General features: G+C 38.1%; 2 protein-coding genes across 2 annotated transcripts in view; both read right to left on the bottom strand.

Moving 5' to 3' along the window:
* Positions 1-22,313, bottom strand: part of zbtb1 (zinc finger and BTB domain containing 1) — a 422,399-nt gene that overhangs the window by 374,447 nt on the left and 25,639 nt on the right. The gene's annotated exons all lie outside the window — the stretch shown is intronic.
* Positions 14,319-19,279, bottom strand: vrtn (vertebrae development associated). The gene is made up of 2 exons (XM_051874380.1): positions 19,070-19,279; positions 14,319-17,689 (listed from the first exon to the last, which is right to left on the bottom strand). The coding sequence occupies exon 2, from the start codon at positions 17,685-17,687 to the stop codon at positions 15,645-15,647; it is 2,043 nt and encodes a 680-aa protein (XP_051730340.1). The 5' UTR covers positions 17,688-17,689; positions 19,070-19,279; the 3' UTR covers positions 14,319-15,644.

Genomic DNA, 22,313 nt, shown 5'->3' with positions numbered 1-22,313 from the left:
CCGGTGGTGTTTTCCACGTCTCAGAACGGCTCAGTTTACAGTAAATACATGCTGAGGGTAAAACACCCCCCACCCCACAGAACACACTTTATGGTGCTGGCCCCCCGAAAATTTGAAACGCCCACCTGGTCCAGACCCTGTTCTGGGGGACCCCCCCCCAGAGGGACCGAGGTCCAGCCCCCACAGTCTCACAAAATACTATTGATACTTTCCCAGACTAGCCGGTCTGCCTGATAACAACCCACGTCCACAATGGCCTTTCCTCAGACAAGCAGTCCACCCTGACTTACTCCCAAAAGAAATTACTCTTGCTGAAATGTGCCATTCATCCAGAGAATCAGATGCTTGTGTCGCCTGCCAGTGCTGCCAGCCATTGAAACCCAACTGCACAGCTCCAAATGAAGATGTGAAAAGCCAATCTACGTTCCAGCAGGAGAGGGAAGTAATTTTCTCTTCCCGCCTCTCTATTGATCTCAGCATGGCTGATTCAGAGCCCTGCTGCTTTCTGGGCACAGGAAGTAGAGAGAAATGGCCTCACTGAGAGGAGGCAAACAATTGAAGAAAGACATTTTTGTCTTACCTTCATCGCACATTTAAAATCCCATAGAGGACAAACAAGCCACAATAGACACCATATCTTGAAGTATCTGTTGTATTACATGCTTCCCCTCACTGAGAGACCACCTCACTGGGCATCAGACTACAAGATGAATGGCTTATTGTTTCAGAGAATATCCTTGGTTGCTCTCTTAGGCATGTACAAAAGCCTGCTGGTTCCATGAAGCATATGCATGAGTTTATAGGTCCTTAAGGAAAGTCATTTCAACTGCTGGAGTAGTTTCAGTAGACTTCTGTGCTAAACTCTTAAACACAATGCAGAGGAAAAAACTCAAGGCTGGAGCAACAGGTATAAAAATTAAGTAGTCACTTTTTTTTAAGTTTCAAAAGTACTTACTAACTTTCCTCCCAGAGATGACTGGAAGCACACAAACAGTCTTCACGTATCAGTGTGTAGCAGTAAATCTTCATCTCACTGCCTGGGGGAAACAGCACCTTACCTCAGTGACAGATGTGTTGCTGAATAACTTTGGTAAAATGAGGAGTAAACAGCCAATGGGCTGGTGCCACATTAGAGACGGATTATCAAGGTGCCAAGCTGCAGGGAAGTGAGAAACTGTTTATCCAGCCATAAGGGGTCAGTCTATATGCTTCCGAATAAAATCTAAAATCTTTAGTTATTGCCACACAACCAGGGCTAGGAGAATTGGCTTCTGTTTATCACAGGGACAGCCTCTCTGGAACAACATAGGGTGAAGCGATTTGCTCAAAGGCACAAGGTTGATGGCTCACGGCATGATTCTTGTGTTAATTTACCCAGCAATCTTCCGGTTACCAGCCTTGACAGACCTCTACAATGCGAGTAAATCACTCACATATGCAACCAAATTTAATGCTAGGCAACTAAAAATTTCTTTAATTAGCCAATGGCTAGTAAATTGTACGATTTCACTCACCTGTGATTGAGCAAAAAATAAGTTTAGAGCAGATATAATTCCATTGCCTGCTGAGCTTTACGCATGTTGCTAGGCTGAGAGCTCCCTCTGTCGTTTTCTCTCTCACACTCGCACTCAACGTCAGAGAAAGAGAGAGACATGCCACGTAAAGAGAAGTGACACGCTGGATCTAAATGCAGGGCCCAACAATAAGAACTGCCCGATGGCCAAGAGTTGATGGAACTGTCACTTTCCCGATTAGGCCAGTGCTGCATTGTCATGAAAGTTTATAATTTGCACGTGTTTTTAAGCCTTGCCAATTTAAGCATTCAAGCGCAAGAAGATGCAAAAGAGAACTCAAATGTTGTACTCGCTGTGTGAGAAGTTTTTTGTGGGCACACATTCGAAGTGCAACCCAGAAAGCCGTGTCTGACTGCACACGAATACTTCATTGAGTTATTCTCTTTCACGACTTCTTGCGGTTGAATGGATAATTTCACACACAATTATGTCAAAATGTCTGTCTTGGCAAGTATCCTAGTAAACATAGTCAGTTATGTCTTAAGTGTGCATAAACATTCAAGACAGACAACGCATGTGTATCAGTATATTGGATCCGTGCATTATGTCTTAAAGTGACAACAGCCTAATATTCCTGCAGCTGTCTGTTTTTAATGTTAATCAAACAACAGAAGACTCACTGCTCTTGACTGGATAACTTTTGTAACTTTAATAAAGATTCATCTATATTTAATTTATAAAGTGAAGATTACACAGTGTTATTTTACATTTGAATACTTTATTCATTTTCTGTACCTAATCTACATAATCTGTATTTAACTACTATTGGATCTACCTGAAAAACCTGAAAAGCAGTGTTTATTTCATTTGAAGTCTGCTGAGTAAAATTAAAAAAGTATTAGCCAATGGCGACTCAAGCTTCAGTGTGTCCATAGAGCCTTAAAGGGTTAGTTCACCCACAAATGAAAATTATGTAATTTATTACTCACCCTCATGTCGTTCCACACCCGTAAGACCTTCGTTCATCTTCGGAACACAAATTAAGATATTTTTGATAAAATCCAATGGTTCAGTGCCCAGAAAGCTACTAAAAACATATTTAAAACAGTTAATGTGACTACAGTGGTTCAACTTTAATATTATAAAGCAATGAGAATACTTTTTGTGCACCAAAAATAACAAAATAGTGACTTTATTCCACAATATCTAGTGACGGACGATTTCAAACATTCGAAGCTTCACAAATCTTTTGTTTCGAATCAGTGGTTCGGAGCGTGTATCAAACTGCCAAAGTCACGTGAACTATTGAAGTTTCAAAACACTTACGACGTAACGAAGCCTCATTTACTGAAATCATGTGATTTTCGAAACCACTAATTCGAAACAAATGATTCGTAAGCTTTGAAGCTTCATGAAGCGGTGTTTTGAAATCACCCATCACTAGATATTGTGGAATAAAGTCAATATTTTGTTATTTTTGGTGCACAAAAAGTGTTCTCGTCGCTTTATAATATTAAAGTTAAACCACTGTACTCACATGAACTGTTTTAAATATGTTTTTAGTAGCTTTCTGGGCATTGAAAAAGGGAGTGTCATTGCTGGCGATGCAGGCCTCACTGAGCCAACAGATTTTATCAAAAATATCTTAATTTGTGTTCCGAAGATGAATGAAGGTCTTACGGGTGTGGAACGACATGAGGGTGAGTAATTAATGACATAATTTTCATTTTTGGGTGAACTAACCCTTTAAAGGAGGAGCAGTGCTGTGCCATTACATGACTAATTTCTGTGCCACTAAACCAAACAGAACTGTAAAAATAATGTAAACAGGTTCTACAAACACTTGTTTTTAAAGATTAACTAAAGATTCTAAATGTTACTGTTAAATGCAATTAAAGATCCATTATCAGTCAATACTGATAAATTAAAAACTAAAAAAAAATCCGTAATATCGGCCAAATGATTAATATGGCAGTGGTTCTTAAACTTTTTGACTCCAGGTCCCCTTATTGTCCAAAGCGATATTTGAATACCCCACGGCCAGTTTTTCGTGATGTAGAGAATAAGGATTAAAGATAAGGATTTTGAATTTGATTTTTTTTCTCAATTTCTACACAATAAAATATTTAGATCTTGGCAGTATAAGATTAATTTATGTACATTATTTAATTGAGGTCTAGAAATCTTATAGCAAAATTATGGTATGGCACTGATATTAGTGTTCTCAAAAGTACCCACCGCAATACCACGTAGTACTGAAATTTTAAAAATATGACTTTGAGCGCTGTTGAGCAGTTTCATAAACACCTCTGACTGGCCTTTGTGTTCACATGAAGAGGTGAAGAGCGTCACTGATGTCTATTTACAACATGTTTTTGAAGCGTTGATCATTGTAGCCAATCATAGACATATCTGATGAGCACGTCAACACAAAGGCCAATCAGAGGTGTTTACGAATCCGCTAAACAACACTCAAAGCATCATATTTTTTAAATTTCAGTACCGACTTAGTATCGCGGTCGGTACTTTTGAAAACACTAACTGATATCGTGCATACCTATTTTTTAGCATGGAATAGCATCAGGACTAATTCTGAAAAAAAAAAAAAAAAACATATTCTTAGCACAAGCAAACAGCTTCAATCAAGTACCATACTGAAGTACACATTTGACTCTGCAGTACTCTGCCATCCCACTCACTCTCTATAAGAATAAAAGTGTGTTGAAGAGGGCCATTTGTATACATGATCCATTAAATTATACATGATGCCCCCCATCGAGCCAGGCAAAGTTAAGGTTTGTATATCACTGCCTGAGGGTCCCTAAGATGCTCTGATGGAGGTGAGGAAAGGGGTTATTTTGCCGCCTGGGGAACTGCGAGATAGACTGGACTCATTTGCAGCTACCCTTCAACGAACACTGTCGACTGCATGCCAAGTGGAGCTGTGCATCGGAGGTGTCAATGTGAGCTCCCATACGGCGACAGGTCTCTCTCTACCCCTTTCTCTCTGTCCTGCCTCACACATTCAGAAACTCTCCCAACCTGCGCTAAAGGAGCAAGTGTCCAACAGTGAAGCATGACCAACTGTGAAATTGTAACAGCTCATATTGATCTGAGAGTTTGAGTGTGACCCAAAGTTGTGCAGGGCTCAATGCTGACACTTAGTCTTTCATTCCGCTTTAATGGTGCCTTTGGGTTTCCTGTTGAACCAGCACTTTTAAGTTAAAATGTTGAGTGCTAACAAATACATCTGTACTGTGCTTGTCGATATTTAAACTTGATTGTTCCCAGAGTGTACACTGTAAAAATGAATCTTTTTGTCTCTTTGTTACTATTTATGGGAGGGGGGGGTGGGGGTGGGCCTTCAGCAACAATAACGGATAGGGACAAAAATATGCATCAATATTAAAATGTAATGAATTTAATAAATCTAGAATGACCAAAATATTTGACATGCAAGAATGCACAACATTTTCTTCAAAAGACAAAAATTATGACTAAACCAGAAAACTAAAGATTGCATTTGTATTATTATACTGAAACAAGTACACAGGTAGGGCTTGTTTTACAGCAATAATCTATCAAATTGCCAATAGTAATAATGCACCTTGTCAATAGCATAAGCAAAACCATCTATAGGACACACTACAATGAAAATATTCCATAGTTTCTGTTTCACAGGCTTTGATGCTTTAAGAAGCTAAAGGCTCATTTAGATATCACCGTGACCGTTTTGCTGCACTCACTATTTTTAAAGATACAGTTCTATATCCTCCCACATCCCCTGCTCCCTCAGGCTAGCAGCACATAGATAGAAGAGGTTGTAGAAGTTGATTAAAAAGGCGTAAACCCAGGGAGAGTGGTGTGACTGCACTGTGACCCCTAGAGCTCAAACATGGCAAATTGAAAGCTGATAAACTCCAACAGAGCCCCTCCACAATAACCAGCAATGGAAAAAAGAGGGTCAGCGGTTATGATGGTGTCTGAAAAGGAATTAACTCCAAGTCTAGGTGGGTGTATATCGAGGCATACGCATGAGATGCCACTATTCACCTTACTCACCACTGAAAATTGATTCTGTTAAACCCAGATCCCAGTGGCCCTTTGACTGCCAGTTTTACAATCAGCAGAATGAGATCTGAAATATAAAAAAATGTCAAAATATTATTTCCTGAAATGACTTGCAAAGATAATGGGTGATAATTCTCTTAAATTCATTTTAAATAGCCTCAGTTGAATCAGTCAGTACAAAAATGATGGATATAAAAATATAAAGCCACAGAATTAAACACTTTAGAAAACTGATGACGGCATTACATGGCATTGCTTTGGTCTGCAAGCTTAGGTAACCTTCAACTGAAAAGAAAAGTGAAAGTTCAAATCAAAAGTTACAAGATTTCAAGGAGACCATGTAATTCCCTCGACAGAAAGTACAAGCACACAGAGTGCCAACTAGTTTGGCAACAAACTGATTTAACATGCGGCTGTACACTATGAAAGATGACAGGTGGAAAGGGAAGTGACAAGGTAATAATTCACCAAGGACATGGGGCAATCCTGTATTTACCTTATGCACACTGTAAACAGCCTGGTTCTGTCCTAGTCCACTACACTGCATACTACACTGAATGCTAAAGGCACAATATGACAGTATCAAATGCATAATGTGAGGCTAACAAACAACTGAGACTTAAAGGGTTAGTTCACCCAAAAGAGGAGAAGAGAATAAGAAGAGAATAAGAGAAGAGGAGCTGGAGTTTGTTGCACAGCCCTATTTGTTTAAATCGCAAGAGGCGTCTAAGCTTACACTACTCCTACATCCTGTGTCATACATCGCGTCACGGGTTTCCTTGTGGCGCAAGTCGACCTGCGCAATAAGCGTATGGTCGTCTGCCGGAAGCCAGTTATTTTAGATTATAAAGCTTCACTTCAAAAGGCCTTTATTAACCCTCTAGAGCCGTGTGGAGTACTTTTACGATGGATGAACGCACTTTTTTTGGCTTCAAAATCGGCCCCTCATTCACTGCCATTATATAGCTTGGAAGAGCCAGGATATTTTTAAATAGGATATCTTCGATTGTATGTGTCTGAAAGAAGATAGTCATATACACGGATGGCTTGAGGGTGGGTAAATCATGGGGTAATTTTCATTTTTGGGTGAACTATCCCTTTAATTTACTACTATAACTGATATGCATTTATAAAACAGTCTCACGTTTGCTGGGTCACAATGTCAGTAAAGCTACTTTGAGATCATTGCTGTTTGAACAGCTTGAGAAGTAAGTCAACTGATGTGAGTGAATAATAGAGGTGAAAGGTGAATAATGGACTTCAGTCACAGCTAATTCACCTACTGTGGCCCTAATCATTACCATAGCTACCAGCTAAAAAACCTAATTTAACAGTCATTTGAAATCACCATTGGTGATTCCCACTTCCCAGTCATGTCTGGTGCAGAAATGTAGTAGCATGTCACACCTAAGCCCACACAACATATGTTATATCATGAAGTATTTAAAGCTACAAGACTAACCAAACAGCACTTTAACAACTGTCATGTTTAATAAAAATGGACATTAATCAGGAATGTGTCCACTGTAAAGTGTTCTTAGAGCCATTAAGAGACATGCCATTTGAACACCTTTTGTTTTTATTTAATTTACTCCCTCCCTCCAGCCCCTCTCTTTAGATGGGAAAACACGAAAGATAGACATTCAGCATATAAGAACAGGCTATCTATCTTTTTCAGTGCTATAAAATGATGGTAATACATCATTCGTTTAAACTGGGATTGTCCTGGTTTACCTAACTTTTGGCTCTTGACCCTCTTCTTAGTATTGTTAATTCACCTTTATCACTAGGATACGTACTGAAAACTTTTAAGCTGGCTATTATTAAACCTCTTATTAAAAAAACACAACTTGATCCTAGAGAATTAGTCAATTACAGGCCGATCTCGAATCTACCTTTTCTGTCAAAAATACTAGAAAAGGCAGTATCATCGCAACTACGTTACTTCTTGGAAAGAAATGGTATCTGTGAGGATTTCCAGTCAGAATTTAGACCGTACCATAGTATTGAGACTGCTCTCATTAGAGTTACTAATGATTTGCTCTTATCATCAGATCGTGGTTGTATCTCTCTATTAGTGTTACTAGATCTCAGTGCTGCTTTTGACACTATCGACCACAATATTCTTTTGAATAGACTTGAAAATGATGTTTGCATTAGTGGAATTGCATTGGCATGGTTCAAATCTTATCTGACCGTTATCAGTTTGTAGTAGTAAACGAAGAGATGTCATATCGATCACAAGTTCAATATGGAGTACCGCAAGGCTCAGTACTAGGACCGTTGCTTTTCACTCTACCCTTGGAAGATATCATTAGGAAGCATGGTGTTAGTTTTCACTGTTACGCTGATGATACTCAGCTCTATATTTCTTCAAGCCCTGATGAAACTTACCAATTCACAAAATTAACGGAATGCATAGCTGACATAAAAAATTTGGATGACCAGTAATTTCTTACTACTAAATTCAGAAAAAGACAGAGATTCTAATTTTTGGACCAAAAACTTCTTCACGTAATAACCTAGAATACTGTCTAACACATGATGGCTTGAAAGCCATGTTTCTAACATCTGTAAAACCGGATTCTTCCATCTTAAAAATATATCTAAACTACGACATATGCTCTCAATGACAAATGCAGAACAGTTAGTTCATGCGTTCATGACCTCAAGGCTAGATTACTGTAACGCTCTACTGGGTGGTTGTTCCGCTCGCCTGTTAAACAAACTACAGCTGGTCCAAAATGCAACAGCTAGAGTTCTTACTAGAACCAGGAAGTATGACCATATTAGCCCAGTTCTGTCAACACTGCATTGGCTCCATATTAAACATCGTATAGATTTTAAAATCTTGCTACTTACTTACAAAGCACTTAATGGTTTAGCTCCCCAGTACCTGAGCGAGCTCTTAATGCATTATAGTCCTTCACGTCTATTGCGATCTCAGAATTCTGGACAGTTGATAATACCTAGAATATCAAAATCAACTGCAGGTGGTAGATCCTTTTCCTATTTAGCACCTAAACTTTGGAACAGTCTTCCTATCACTGTTCGGAAAGCAGACACACTCTGTCAGTTTAAATCTAGACCAAAAACACATCTGTTTAAACTTGCATACACATAACACATTATCTACTTCTATAATTCAAATCAAGTAAATCATGTTAGGCTGCATAGATTAGGTCAGCCGGAACCGGGAACACTTCCCATAACACCTGATGTACTAGCTACATCATAAGAAGAATGGCGTCTACGCTAATATTAGTCTCTCTCTGTTTATCCCGAGGTTTATCCCAGGCCGTATCCAGATGAGATGAAGGACCTGCGCCTAGACATGACGATAACGCAGCCCTGACCTTTCAACTAAACTATCCCCTGCGAAGGCCTCCTTTCCTTTCCTTTCCCTATGTATAGATAAAACGTTATCAAAATTATTCCAGTTTGCATAGATCCGCGGACACAACTAATTTTTCTATATTATGCCATTTTTCACCTCTAAAACAGCACTATGTCCAACTGCCTTGCACATCCAGTTGGTGAGGTCTCAAAATGCGTTCTGATGACGGAAGTGATGTCTCGCGCTTATACGTCAATGAGTGCGATACATCACTTCCGTTGTCAGAGCGCGTTCAGACCTCACCAACCGGATGCACAAGGCAGTTGGACATAGTGGTGTTTTAGAGGTGAAAAATGATATAAACACTGTTCGGTTTCTCGCACAAACCGATCGTTTCATGTCTTAGGACATCAATGTGTCGTCACGAGCCGCAGGGTTTAATTTGGATTTGTCTGTGCATGTTTTTTTGACTCTTATAAATGGAGTTACCATTGACAAGCATTATACGACTGACAGACCGCAATGGTTGGAGTTAAAATTCATCATTTGTGTTCTACTGAAGAAACAAAGTCACCTACATCTTGGATGCCCTGGGGGTAAGCAGATAAACATCAAATTTTCATTTTTGGGTGAACTATCCCTTTAACAATTTTTACAACGGAAGTGATTCAATCAAAAACCAACTTTAAGCTCGATAAAATATATATATTTTTTTTTTCTTAGCGCTGCTGTAAATCCAAAACAATCTCTGTCAATTAATTTTCCTATTGTCACTGTGAAGCTGCTTTGAAACAATATGTATTGTAAAAAGCGCTATATAAATGAAGATGACTTGACTTGACTTACCAGGTTTGCTTACCTGAGGAATGAATCAATCCGAAAACAGTCAATTATAAATCAAAAACTGTCAAAAAGCTCACACTGTAGAGTGCAAGTCTGCCTCAGTTACCTTCAGTTGAAAATGTTGCTCAAACCACACAAGAACTCTCTCAAAACTTACCCTGTACAGATCCAAGAAAATGAGCAAGGATCCCAAACTAAGTGTTTGATTAAGGGGATCTCACATACCTTTATTAAAAAAAAAAAAAAAAAAAAAAAAAAAAAACAGTATTAACCATTTAAAGCCAAACTAAAGTGCTATAAACTACCACAGACAGACAACAAGGTCACATTAAAAAACCAGAAAGACAACACAAAACTCAAAGCACCACCACTAGACAGGGCGACCTTCACAAGCTAAGCAACATCAATACAAATGCTACTGCAATATGCTAACCAATGGGGAAAGACCTTCTCTTGTTGAAACTAAAACTTGCAATACAGTATAACACTAACAATGGAAAAGAAATAATCCAGCTCATCAAAATACTCAAATACCCTTGTCTTGACTCTATTTGGCAAGAGCCAAGGACAATTCCAAGTACAATAACGACGATGAACTCCACATTTCTTCTGCAGTTGACATAAATTCTCTAAAATACAATCTAGCTTGTGCAGACAAATCTGTGAATGAGTTGAAAAAGCAATGGACATTGAAAAGCACAGCAACAGAGAGATGCATTTTTCTGTCAAAAATGGAAAGAAGTCAAATTCTGTTCAAATTCTTCTACTACAAGTGGTAACTAACCACTTTTCACCTGGGAAAATACATGTCATTTACTAGAGTTTTAGACAAAATGTTAATTGCTGCAGTCTGTTTAAATTATTTAATTAATATGAATGAATTTTTTTTTTTTAAATTTTGAATTAATGATTAAATTACTCACTCATAAAGACTTCAGTTGTTTGTTTCATAACTGGATAAATAAACGTTTTTGAACAAAATCTCTTGAATGAATGATTCAATGACAAATACATTTTTTAACAGTCACTTGTCGCCACCTACTGGTGTAACGATGTAATCAATACAATCATTATTTGAAGCATCAAGTTACTTTCAAAAGGATATTTACTCTATTTTAATCACTACGGTAGACATCAGTGTTTATATTCGAACTATAAACTTTTATCCCAGTACTTCTGTGATAATATGAATATTTGTAACACAAAAATAATGATAATGTGTGGTTGAAAAGACTGTGAAGCTGTTTCATACCTATACATGACAATGCAGGTCTGAATATCCGCTGTGATCATGCTTGTCAAAGGTTTAATAGACACAGGCGAAATGTTGTCATTTAAGAATAAGATCGTGTCTGCGTTTGAATCGAGTTGGGAGATCTTTTAATCGTGCAGTTCTAGGACACACCTCCTACCTGCAAGTTTTGAGTCATCCTGAACACCTTGATTAGCTGGTTCAGGCCTGTTTGATTTTGGTGCTAAACTCTGCAAGACAACAGGATTGAAGGCCTCTGAGTTAGATAATTTTACCTACTGGCAAGTTAAAAACATTTATAAGCAGCATTTACAACTAAATGTCACAACAACAAAAAAACAAATAGTTTTAGTTTGCAAGGCATTAAATGAATGTTCAAGTCATGATCAAAAATATGTAAGATATAGCACTGGTTCAATACAGCAAGAGAGAGTCCCATCAGTTGGCTCGAAACGCTCTCATTAATGGTCTCCTGGCTATCCTTATTCTTGCCCCCTTAAATGTATTTATAATAACTATGCATTTGCATTGCAGGATTTCTTTATACCCAGATATGGTTCTCTTGCTATTGCTTAAACAAAACCACAATTATCCTTTGTCCTTCTCTTTCACCTCCTCTACAGCAGACAAAAGGCGACATGGCTTGTGACTGAGGATGTTTGCTTCTTAATCACAGAGGAGAAAGGCCATTAGGGAGGCACAGCGGTGAGCAGGATTCCACAATGGAAGTCATTTGGTCATTATCAGGGATGAGGTTAAATGAGAGAGTTGGGTTTACTAATGAGGTGGTCTTATTACAGGAGAGACACGAGGCATTAGCATGCAATAGATGGAACTGAGGTTTGCCAATCTCTCTCTTCTTTCTCATCCTCAATCTAGCGTTTTTCCTGCCAAGACAACCTGTAACCCCAAAGTAATCTCAGAGGTGTGCTGTCATATTTGCTGTCTGATTGAAAAATCTGTTTAATGCCATAAAACATTATATTTGTGATGTTTACAACCTTGCACAGAAGGCAAACAATTATTGCAATGGTAACTGAATGGTAAATTCATCTCCAGTGCTGTCTGTGTAGATTATTTCAGTGCAAGTGCCTCTGAGTGGCATAAATGAAAGTTGACAGCAAATTGACTGTCAAACGAGTTAATTAGACACCTTAGTGATGAAAAATAACGAGTGCAGAGATCAGTCAAATTTGTGCAAAAAGTTTGTCAATGCTTCTGAAAATCTTTCAGGGAATCTGTCAGGGTTTTTTCACATATATGCATGTCACGCGTTGTGAGCAGTACAACAAATTACTCAAATTGAGTAGGAGCAAAGCGCCATGTCTAATCTAGCAAAAGTGTGTACAATTAGTCAGAGCTGACTGATCACCTCACACAAATTAAACAATTGTATAACACATAGGGCCTAGTTAACAAAATCTCCAGTCATTCTGTTTGAATGCAGTGACATAATATGATCAAATCATTCAAGTCTTTGATGATGAATAAAAGGGATATCCAAAGGTTATCTGCACCAGGAATATCAAGGGTCAATAACAAGGGTTCATGATCCATCCACCCCCTTCTCATCTTTCACCACCATTTTAATGGCTTTACTTACTCCAAATTCCTGTCAGTGCAGTTTTGACTCTGCATTTAGCTAAGCTCTTAAATGTAACTGATAAAGGTGCACTCATTATGCTTTTTTGTTTATGATTAGTCATGGACAATTTTTTTGTACTTTTATGTTTTGTACAACTGTATAGTCATACAGTAACTTGCCATGAAACATTTGAATTAACAAAAAATGACTGAGTGCACCTTTAATAACATATAACAGTTAGCGTTAGCCTCTTCTGAAAGCATTTTACTAATCCACAACTTACTGTAACTGTATAATATGTCAATTCAAAATCAAATACAGACTGTGAACATTAGAAAATAAAAAAATAGCCAAAATGATTATGCTTACAAATAATAAATGGCACGTGTTTGATTTGACAACAAACCATTTTAAAGTTATTTGAATATGCTCAGGTCAGACAAAACATTGCACCTTTCAAAGAAAAAACAGACATTAAACCTTAGGTAAATCTGAAAAATAACAATGAAAATGTACCTTTACATATTAACATTTTGATCAATTTAAGGATCAAACTTCACTAAATTTCCTCAGGAATCAAAAGAAAATAATTACCTTACTCTCTTATTAAGGAATGCGTCTCTTTCTGAACTTCATGCTACAGCATCATCCGATCCGCGCTCATTTTGTTTTGTTTTTTTAATACTTGAATAATTTACATAAGAGCATTGCCAACTTGCCAAGGTATCCGATCCGCGCTCATTTTTGCACGCGCACTAACGTAACCTGCAGGTAGCTGATGTCAAAATAAAAGTCCCACCAATGGCTCAAAAACAAACGCAAATATGAACAAAAAAATCGTAATGTTAAAGGATTATTTACACTAAGTAACATCACCAAAAAATAAATAAATAGTTGAAGCAATTTCTTTTATGAGCTGTTGTTCACATTTTCTAAATTTATTAAAGATTATATTAAGCTATAAGTTACATGTCGCAAAGTGTTACTTTGGAATGGGAACGCTTAAGGAATAGCGGCCAAAATTATGTAAAAATTTAAGAATCAACCATTGAAAAACCCATATATGTAAACCACTACACTGAATATTTCTAACTCTGAATGCAATTACTGACTAACCTCTTTTGATTTCACATCTAAAAACTGTATGTGGCATTAAAATGTGGTTTTTAATTTAGAAGTAATGTTAATTTATAACAAACAGTAAAGGGAATATCAGCAAAAGATTCAACAAAAACAAACTGTATGATGCTCCTAAAAAGCCCACCACTGCCATCTAGTGCATCTGTCCATAATCTCTTTCTGAATTTCTTTCATGACAAAAACTGAAAAAAGGTTCAGAAAACCTTAAAGAGGTTCACTGATAAAATCATCTTAGTACAAATGAAACCAGAAGGAGGAAGAAAATATTAGATTTTTGCTCTAACTCTTATGGATTTTCTAGATTCAGTTGTTTTGTGGATGCTCATGAATATCTGTTGTTCCTTTCATCTGTCCATTAAAAAGGTGCAAATTCCAAACTTACTCACAGAGATGTGTTTATTTCTGCAGATTTCTGGCATCTATAAAAAGCTTCTGTATCCTGATGTTCATCCTTGAATGCTTGGCCCCACCTATCAATTATTTTCATGCTACTGTGAGGTAAACACTTCTATGGTGCAGATATGGTAAAATCTCTGAGAAGTGCTCCAGAAACATAAGACAGACATCACCAGCAAGCTCTCTCTCCCTTTTATTTGCCATTTTTAAAAAACCAATTACACCTTGAGAAAATTTTCAAGCTGATATTATGGAAAGTTTTACTCAAATGCAAGTGCACTTTTTACTGGGCCAATATTGGGTTAGATTAAACAACAACAACAGTTTCTGCCCAAATGCTGTTGGAGTGAATGATCTGCCTGATCTGAAGTCAACAAATTTATTCTCAGAATCAACCCCAGAGCATCTTTGTGTTCAACTCTAACACAGATCTTTATTAACAAATTAACAACACTGTGTGGTTAAAGTTTCTAACACTTCACATACACTCACCTAAAGAGAGAACAGTGGGCATAAACCAGATTTTATTGCACAGAGCAACTGGTCACATACATGAGATGCTCAACATGATGAAATGAACAAAATTAGCAGTGTGCTCATCAAATTCAGCAAAATGATCCAAGGAGCAAAATGTGAACTTATGTAACGTCGTAGTCAAGTTTAACCGAAAGTTACAGAACACCATAAATGTGAAGCTGAAAAATATCAGCTAGGTAGTTGAACATTACTTCAGAAAACACTTAGTATCAACAGTATCAAGTCAGAGATTGTCAAATATTTACACCTTTAGCAGCAAGAAAAAAGTAAACGTGTGAACTGAAACATGGTCAAAAACAATGTGCAAAACAGCAACAATTCTGTAACATTCAATTGTGAGGAATCCATTTTAAATTGGCCACATAAAGTTTTCCCAAGCAGAGATCACATTCAATTGTCAGTATAAAAATATATATGTATAAAAAAAAGAAATAAAGAACACTCCAATGTAAGAATTAAAATAATATACATTTTTAAGAAAAATCCTTAACTGTAACTTTCAACTACAAAAAAAAAAAAAAAAAGTAAAAAACAAAATAATAAAAAAAGTCCCTAAAACAAATAAAAAGAAATAGACAAGAAAATAAAATGAACCTAATCAGAACTTAGAACTAATTTAAAATGTAAATATTTGGGGGGTGGGAGTCAAAAGAGAGCCATCTGAAAACCTGATAATGTCTTTGAACTGCCTTTTGCCTGGGGGCCATCAGCACTTACTGTAGGTGGACACAAAGACTGTCTGATTTCACACACATGCAAATGTCCTTGAGCTAGAACCAAGTGGTCAAATAAAGGAAAAGGACAAATAATTAAGATGCATGAACTGCAATTATGCGGGTGACTCAAAAAAACAAAACAAAAACAAACAGCCAAACTCAAAGAAACATTGCATTGTGAACTATAAAATTTAGTAGTGCCAGTTTTGGATGTAATTACTGGACTTTACAGTGGTGAAGAAAATATCAGCATTCAGCCATGAATTAATGGTACCCCGTGATGCAGAGCCCTTTTCCACATGTAGTAGGTGGAACGAGGAGTAAGAGGAAAGTAGGACCGGAACTCTTTGAATGTGGGAAAGGACTTCTCTTCAAAGCGTTGTTGCAAAAACAGCTTTGCTTGGGCCTTGAAATTGGCCAGTGCCACGACATCCATCACAAACATATGTTCATTACTGGACTGGTCAGGCAAAGAGTATTCAGGCAGTGTGAATTCAGAGGGACTAACAGTCTGTCCATTCAGGCAATCAATGTTCCCATCAAAAGAAAACATTCCTGGAGTTTTTATCTTTTCGAAGACGTCTGGCGAGACAGCCAAGCTCTGGGATTCCACCGTCTCAGACATCATGATGGGCTTCTTGGTATTCCTGTTCAAAGAATTTCTCCAGAGCCAATAGAAAGAGGAGGAAACTGAAGGGAACTTGAGTTTGAATTTAATGAAGGACATCTTTGACCTCCGGATGTGCATTTTGGCTTCTTCCCTTAACATTTTCCTCTGGTGGTATGCCAGCCTCAGGCCTCTTTGTTTGCGTCTGGAGATCTTCACCCTTGGTGACAGTTTCTGTCTGTCAAACTTAGCAGGGGACACTTGACTTCTGGGACTCTGGGTTTTATCAGCATCTGAGCTTTCCTCGCTGCTACCTGAGAGCTCTTTGAAAGGCGTGAACAGCATGGCTTCCCTCCTCCAGTTGTAGTATGTGGATCTGGAGATGCCTGGAAACCTTCTTTTGAAAATTCTGTAGGGGAACGAGGTGTTCGCAACAATACAGTTCTGCAAGCTCTTCTTTGCCTCCTGCATCAAGGCCACATTTTGGGCCCGTTCTCCTTCAAGCTTCTCGCACTTGAAAGCCAACATGCTAGCAAAGCTCCCTTGGCTGGGCTTCTTGACTTCTGGTGAGGACCAGTAGTCCTGTTCAGTGCTGTCTCTGGGACTCAGCTCGCCTGTGGAGCCACCTGAGACGCTGCAAGTAGACACAAGCTCTTGCTTCCACGCATAGTACGTGGATCTTGGAATTTCTGGGAAAAGCCCTTTAAATTGGCTGAGAGGAATCAGCTTCCCTTGCTTGTAGGATGTTAGGAAAAAGTGTTTGGCCTCATACCTGGCCACCGATTTCTTGTGGTATTCGATGCTTTGCCTTTTCCAGCGGTAAAAGGTGCTCTTGGTGATATTGAACTTGTCTTTGAGGTTGGAGTATGACAGCTGGGCATCCTGATTCATAAGCTCCAGGGACTTTACTGTGGGCATTCGCTGCTCGCTGTTGGGACTCCCGATTTTGAGGTCGCTCGCATGAATCAAAGCTACAAAGTTGTGGGGTTTGAAAACAGAGCCTGCCTCCAGGTCGCCCGACCACATGATGTGAAGGGTCAAAGGCTCAGAGTCTTTCGCCCATGTCCTTGGGCGAATGAGTCGATTGAAATAGGGCCGAATCTTTAAATTGTACATGGGATAAACTGAATAAATGTTGCACTGCAGGACAGAAGCCAGTGCATACACGTGCCACATGTTTGCAAACGAGCCGGGGAAGCAGGAGGCCTTGACGTCTGCATCGAAGATGGCCTCCAGCACCTGAATCGGCAGATTGAGCATGTCCTGAGACTCCTCGGCGCAGAGAGAAAACCTAACTGCCTGCAGCATCACCTTCGAGTCGATCATACCGCACAGGTAGTATCGCTTCCAGAGAAGCATCTCCACCACAGTCCTGACCTGCAGCTCTAGACTCAGGCTCGTAGAGCCCACTAGAAGCACGCTAGCTGCATCAAACAGCATGTTTCCTTCTCCTTTGCAGACCAGAGGAAGCAAACCCGCCGGGGCGTCTGCTGGGTATAGCCTGTGAGCTACCGCGTCGATGCCAAGCCATGAGGAGATCTCAGAGCAGAGTGTCGTAGGAAGAGAGAAAGAGGCTAGAGCCTGTTCCACCTCCACAGCAACTTCAGTGAGGGCATCAAGACCCACACTCTCTGTGGCCTCCTGCAGCTCCCCCAAGACTGAGAGCACCACCTCCGTCCTCTGAATCATGCCTACACAAAAAAAAAAAAAAAACAATTAAAAACACAGGATGACAGGAAGAAACAAGATCAGCATTAGCAGATCTATATATTGAGGGGTTGCCAAAATGTGCAAACATTTTTTATAGACAGATGTAAAATATCTATAAAGAGATCTCTACTTCAGCATTGTGATGAGAAAAATCTAAGACAGTTGTATGAAATGAATTTTAATTTAGATTTTTTGGATAATACAAATAGTACTAATAATAATAACAGGAAGAACTATAATGATGCTGAATAATATTTAAAATGACAGTGCTCTTGTAAAGAGGTGCATGTGATTACTTGTAATTTAACAAAATTTAATCGTTAACCCATTTTTGTGACCAAAATGTACGTTTCAGCTAGAACTGTCTAAAATAATTACAGATGTATTTCACACAGAATTAACAACTACACAAGGAATTTAATACTGTCTTAATCTTGTAAACATTTTACATCGATTAATTCCAGTTTGCGCATCTTAAAATTGCTGAAGCTCTAGAAAAAGAATATAACACATTATATGCCCAGTTGACAGACAAGGCTTAAACCTAGTCTCAGACTAAACTGCATGTTTGAGCTGCCTTAACTAAAAGCAACTTGCACTAACATATTTTAAAATATGTCAGGGCCATTGTTTTGTCTAAAGATGAATACCAATGTTTCTTAAATGTCCTAATTGAACAAAGGTGAAACCGGGCCATAGAGTGAGTCTATTATTAAGATTTCTCTGTATCATAGAAATCATGATCACAATACATGTAATCATGTCAGTGGTTATAGAGCCCCATTTTGATTCACATTATAAAATAACAGACATATGTATTATGTTATGTTAAGTGAAAAAGTAAAGAGGAAATATGCATTTATTCTTGGTTTATCAACCCATTTCCCCCAAACTTTCCATTAAGTCTGAGAATTTTTACTGTAGATTCCCACCCATACTTTCACTGACTTTTATCAAACCTATTTTTTTTTTTCTTGAATAGCTAAACATGTATTAAATGAAAACAAGAAAACATCAAGCCATTGCACAGAGATTACAGAGAGATCAGTAACATATACTTTTCACTAATGAGGCAGAGCCCAAACGCAACAGCGACGAGTCTACGTTGCACAGTCGAAAACATTTAGAACGTAGCACTTTCGTTACTTTTTCGCATGCACGGTTATTCATTAACGTTTTGTTCGTTTCTTTTGAAAACGCCAATTAAGTGGACCTAACACAATTAAGTAATTTAGAAAATAAGATAAAATAGGCCTACGCTTAAGAAAATAAAAGTTAACCAATATTTAAGACTGAATTATTCCGAACAAATAAAGTTTCGTTCAGAGTAAACTGTTCAAACGGACAAAATTATCGCTTACCTTGTTTTTTAATGTTTCCCTCCCTTAAGGTTTAAATCAGTTTCGTAAAGCAGTCAGGAATGGCAAAACTGTGACCTTCTCACAACTCCAAGTTTAATCCATTGTGTGAGGTAGACAACGTGCTCATCATAGGTGACAACGAGCGCAATCTGAACCCAAGCAGTGGAAATTTCACATGATAAGGGAGGGACCTCCCTCCAGGAAATTGTCAATCACTGTTGCGTTGTATCCATACACACACACTCACGCGCGCGCGCGCATTTCATGACACAATGGTTTTTATACTAATGTTTATTATATCCTACATCTAAACATTACAAAACGGTTAATAGTAGCAGACTTAAAGTAAAACAAAATCTGCGCGCACACACAGGCCTCAGCCAGGTAATTTTCAATGTGAAGTGTAAACAAAGGCCAACTTTTTTATATAGGCTATATATCAGTATCACAGAAGACAGTGAATGATGTGAAAGTGCTGCATTTTAAATTAGATAATTTATTGAGTTTTATTATATATAAAAAAAACATGGATAATTCATTGCAATACTGCATAGCTTGCAAATGCAGTGTCAAACATTTTAACTGTATTCATTGCCACTTTAACCTGTACAGTAATGTGACTGTTTAGAAAAGGCCTTTACTAAAAATGAAAAGTTTCTCTACAAAGAAATTTGAATGGAAGTTTTGTTGCATAGTTCAGCCTTATATGTTTGCATTTTAATATTAGCAATAACACTACAAAAATGAAAAGATTTAAAATGGGCAACAAAGTTTGAATAGGTTTTATAGTTTCCTTTGTAATTATAGTTAAGCTTCACTGCACTTTTGGAGTTAGCCAATTATCATTGAGGAATGCTGGAAATTTCCATTTCCATAGCTCAAAGTGAACTCCCTCAGACAATGGCTTTGAAGTGTTTTCTTTCCATGCCAAAGCCTGGGGTCCAGTTTCAATCAGATGTAGATAGATTTTTCTGTCTACCTGGGGATGTTTAGTGTAGTGCTCTCTTTTAATGGATTAGAAAGACCTTGTTTTCCATTTTAACCCCCTGAACGCACCATACTCAGGGTTCCGTAAATTCAGCAGGTATGCAATTTTCTAAAACCTTTTCCCTTTTAGTCATAGTGCTGCTTATGCTCCAGTTATCTCACTAAAAGACAAGCCAGACCAGCAGGCCACACAAGGTCAAGCTCACAAATTTGTTGATTGGAGTTGTGCTGGAGCAGACAGTATGTGCAAATGGCAGAGAGAGCAAAGAGACAGATCTGGGAAGGTGCATATCTGCCTCTTGTTTCTTCAGGGTATCACTTTTAACACCTCTGCCTGTCCACCTTTTGCAGCCTTTCACAGAACCTTTTGTTTCTACTCCTTCAGCCACACACCCCCTCCACATCAGCCTGACCTCATCTACCCACCAACCCTACCCCTGAATTTATCCTCTCCAGTCCATTTTTTTGAAGGGAAAGAGCTTGGTGCCATGCTTAAACCAATGTGGAATAGCATGTTTTTATTTATTCTTATGCCAAAAACTACATAATTATTGGTTTAATTGTCTTAAACGGCCAGTCCAAAAGTTGCAAGTCAAACAAACTTGAACTCTAAGTCAAGCGTCACACTGTTATGGTATATAATCTGGGTGAATCGGGATCGTGAGGAGCTGTAATGTTGATAAGCGTGATAACAGAAGTTCTTGCTGAAATGTTGATGAGCCGTTGTGTGCTACAACACCTCAAGTGTTCTCTTTCCATCCTGTGCTTAAAATGCAAATGGAGCAACATTGGGTCGGCTCCGGTAGTCTGCCACATGCTGAGGTTGTATGTATGTGCTGGGGTATGGGCCGTGCTTGTGTATGTTAGGGGGTTGAGGAGGGTCGTCAAAGATCTGTGGGACACAGACAAGGAGAGTCTTGCAACCTTTTGTTCTTGAGCTTGGCCGTGTGGACTCAGGCACAGTCAAGAGCAGGCCCTTGACACCTATTGGGTCATCTCAACATGGGTTCTGCTTTCGTGAAAGCACAGGCAGTCAGTCAGAGTTTGCTTCTAAACAGTGTTTCACCTCATTAACTGCCAAATACAAACTAAAGGTGCAGAGATAAGGAAACTCAAACATCTCAAACGCCACTTTTCCTTATTTTCTAACAATCTTGTTAAAAACTTAAATTCGCTCTGGCGAAATGAACATTTATTTATTTTTGTACATTTCAATGTGATTTTTAATAAGATTCGTTAATTTTTTTAAAATAAACTATTAACTGTTTTACTTTTATGAAAATTTATCAGCACTTTCTTTACTTTTTATCATAAACGGTTATGTTTTCACCCAAAAATGAAACTTCTGTCATCATTTACTCACCCTCAAGTTGTTCCAAACCTGTATGTCTTTCTTTCTACTGCTGAACACAAAAGAAGATATTTTGATCCAGTCCATCAACTGTTTGGTTACTCATATTCTTCAAAATATCTTCTTTTGTGTTCAGCAGAAGAAATAAATTCATACAGGTTTGGAACAACTTGAGGGTGAGTAAATGATGACAGAAGTTTCATTTTTTGGTGAACTAACCCTTTAAACAGTAATGTTTTTATGTTTGAAATGTTTTATGAAAGATTTTTTGTATTCTGTGTGGTTTCACAACTTCACCCTGACCAAGACAGAAAGGCGCACTTGCTGAAAAAGGATTACAACTCAAGGAGGGGAGTTTATGTGCTTGAGGATTTGGATAACCGCTTTAGTCCTCATTAATGACTTAAATTAAAAAAGGCAGCTTCAAAATTCACATTTAAGTTATGAACAGACTGTAGAATGTGAAAGAACCACAGACTTTTTTTTACTTATATAAAAAAAATAATAATAATTTAAGAACCCTATAGGAAAATTCGGAATGGACCCAAATTTTTTGCTCTTTTGGGTTGGCCTGCAATTTGGCATTATGACTGAACGGCTCTATTGGGAAGTATGACACACTGCTATTGTGTAAAGTTTCATGGTTGTGGTTACAAGGGTGTAGCTTCTAGCAAACAGAAATATGGGTTATGTCCCAAGGTTGACATATTTCTCTGTCTTCAGATTTGATATCATACATTGTGACTTGCAGCTATAGAAGCATTTAAGGATTTTTTCCATCAGTAAATCTGACATACCACATGTAACATTCATCAGTGTATTGTGTTTCTACCTCATGTTGAGTCTGTGCAACTCATTATTATACCTTTTATTCCACCGATCTGTTTTTCAGTTCATTTTTAGTGT

The sequence above is a fragment of the Ctenopharyngodon idella genome, chromosome 20 (genome assembly GCF_019924925.1).
Source record: "Ctenopharyngodon idella isolate HZGC_01 chromosome 20, HZGC01, whole genome shotgun sequence".
NCBI lineage: Eukaryota > Metazoa > Chordata > Actinopteri > Cypriniformes > Xenocyprididae > Ctenopharyngodon > Ctenopharyngodon idella.
Note: the sequence above shows the minus strand (reverse complement) of the source record. Positions and strands in the feature narration are given on the sequence as shown.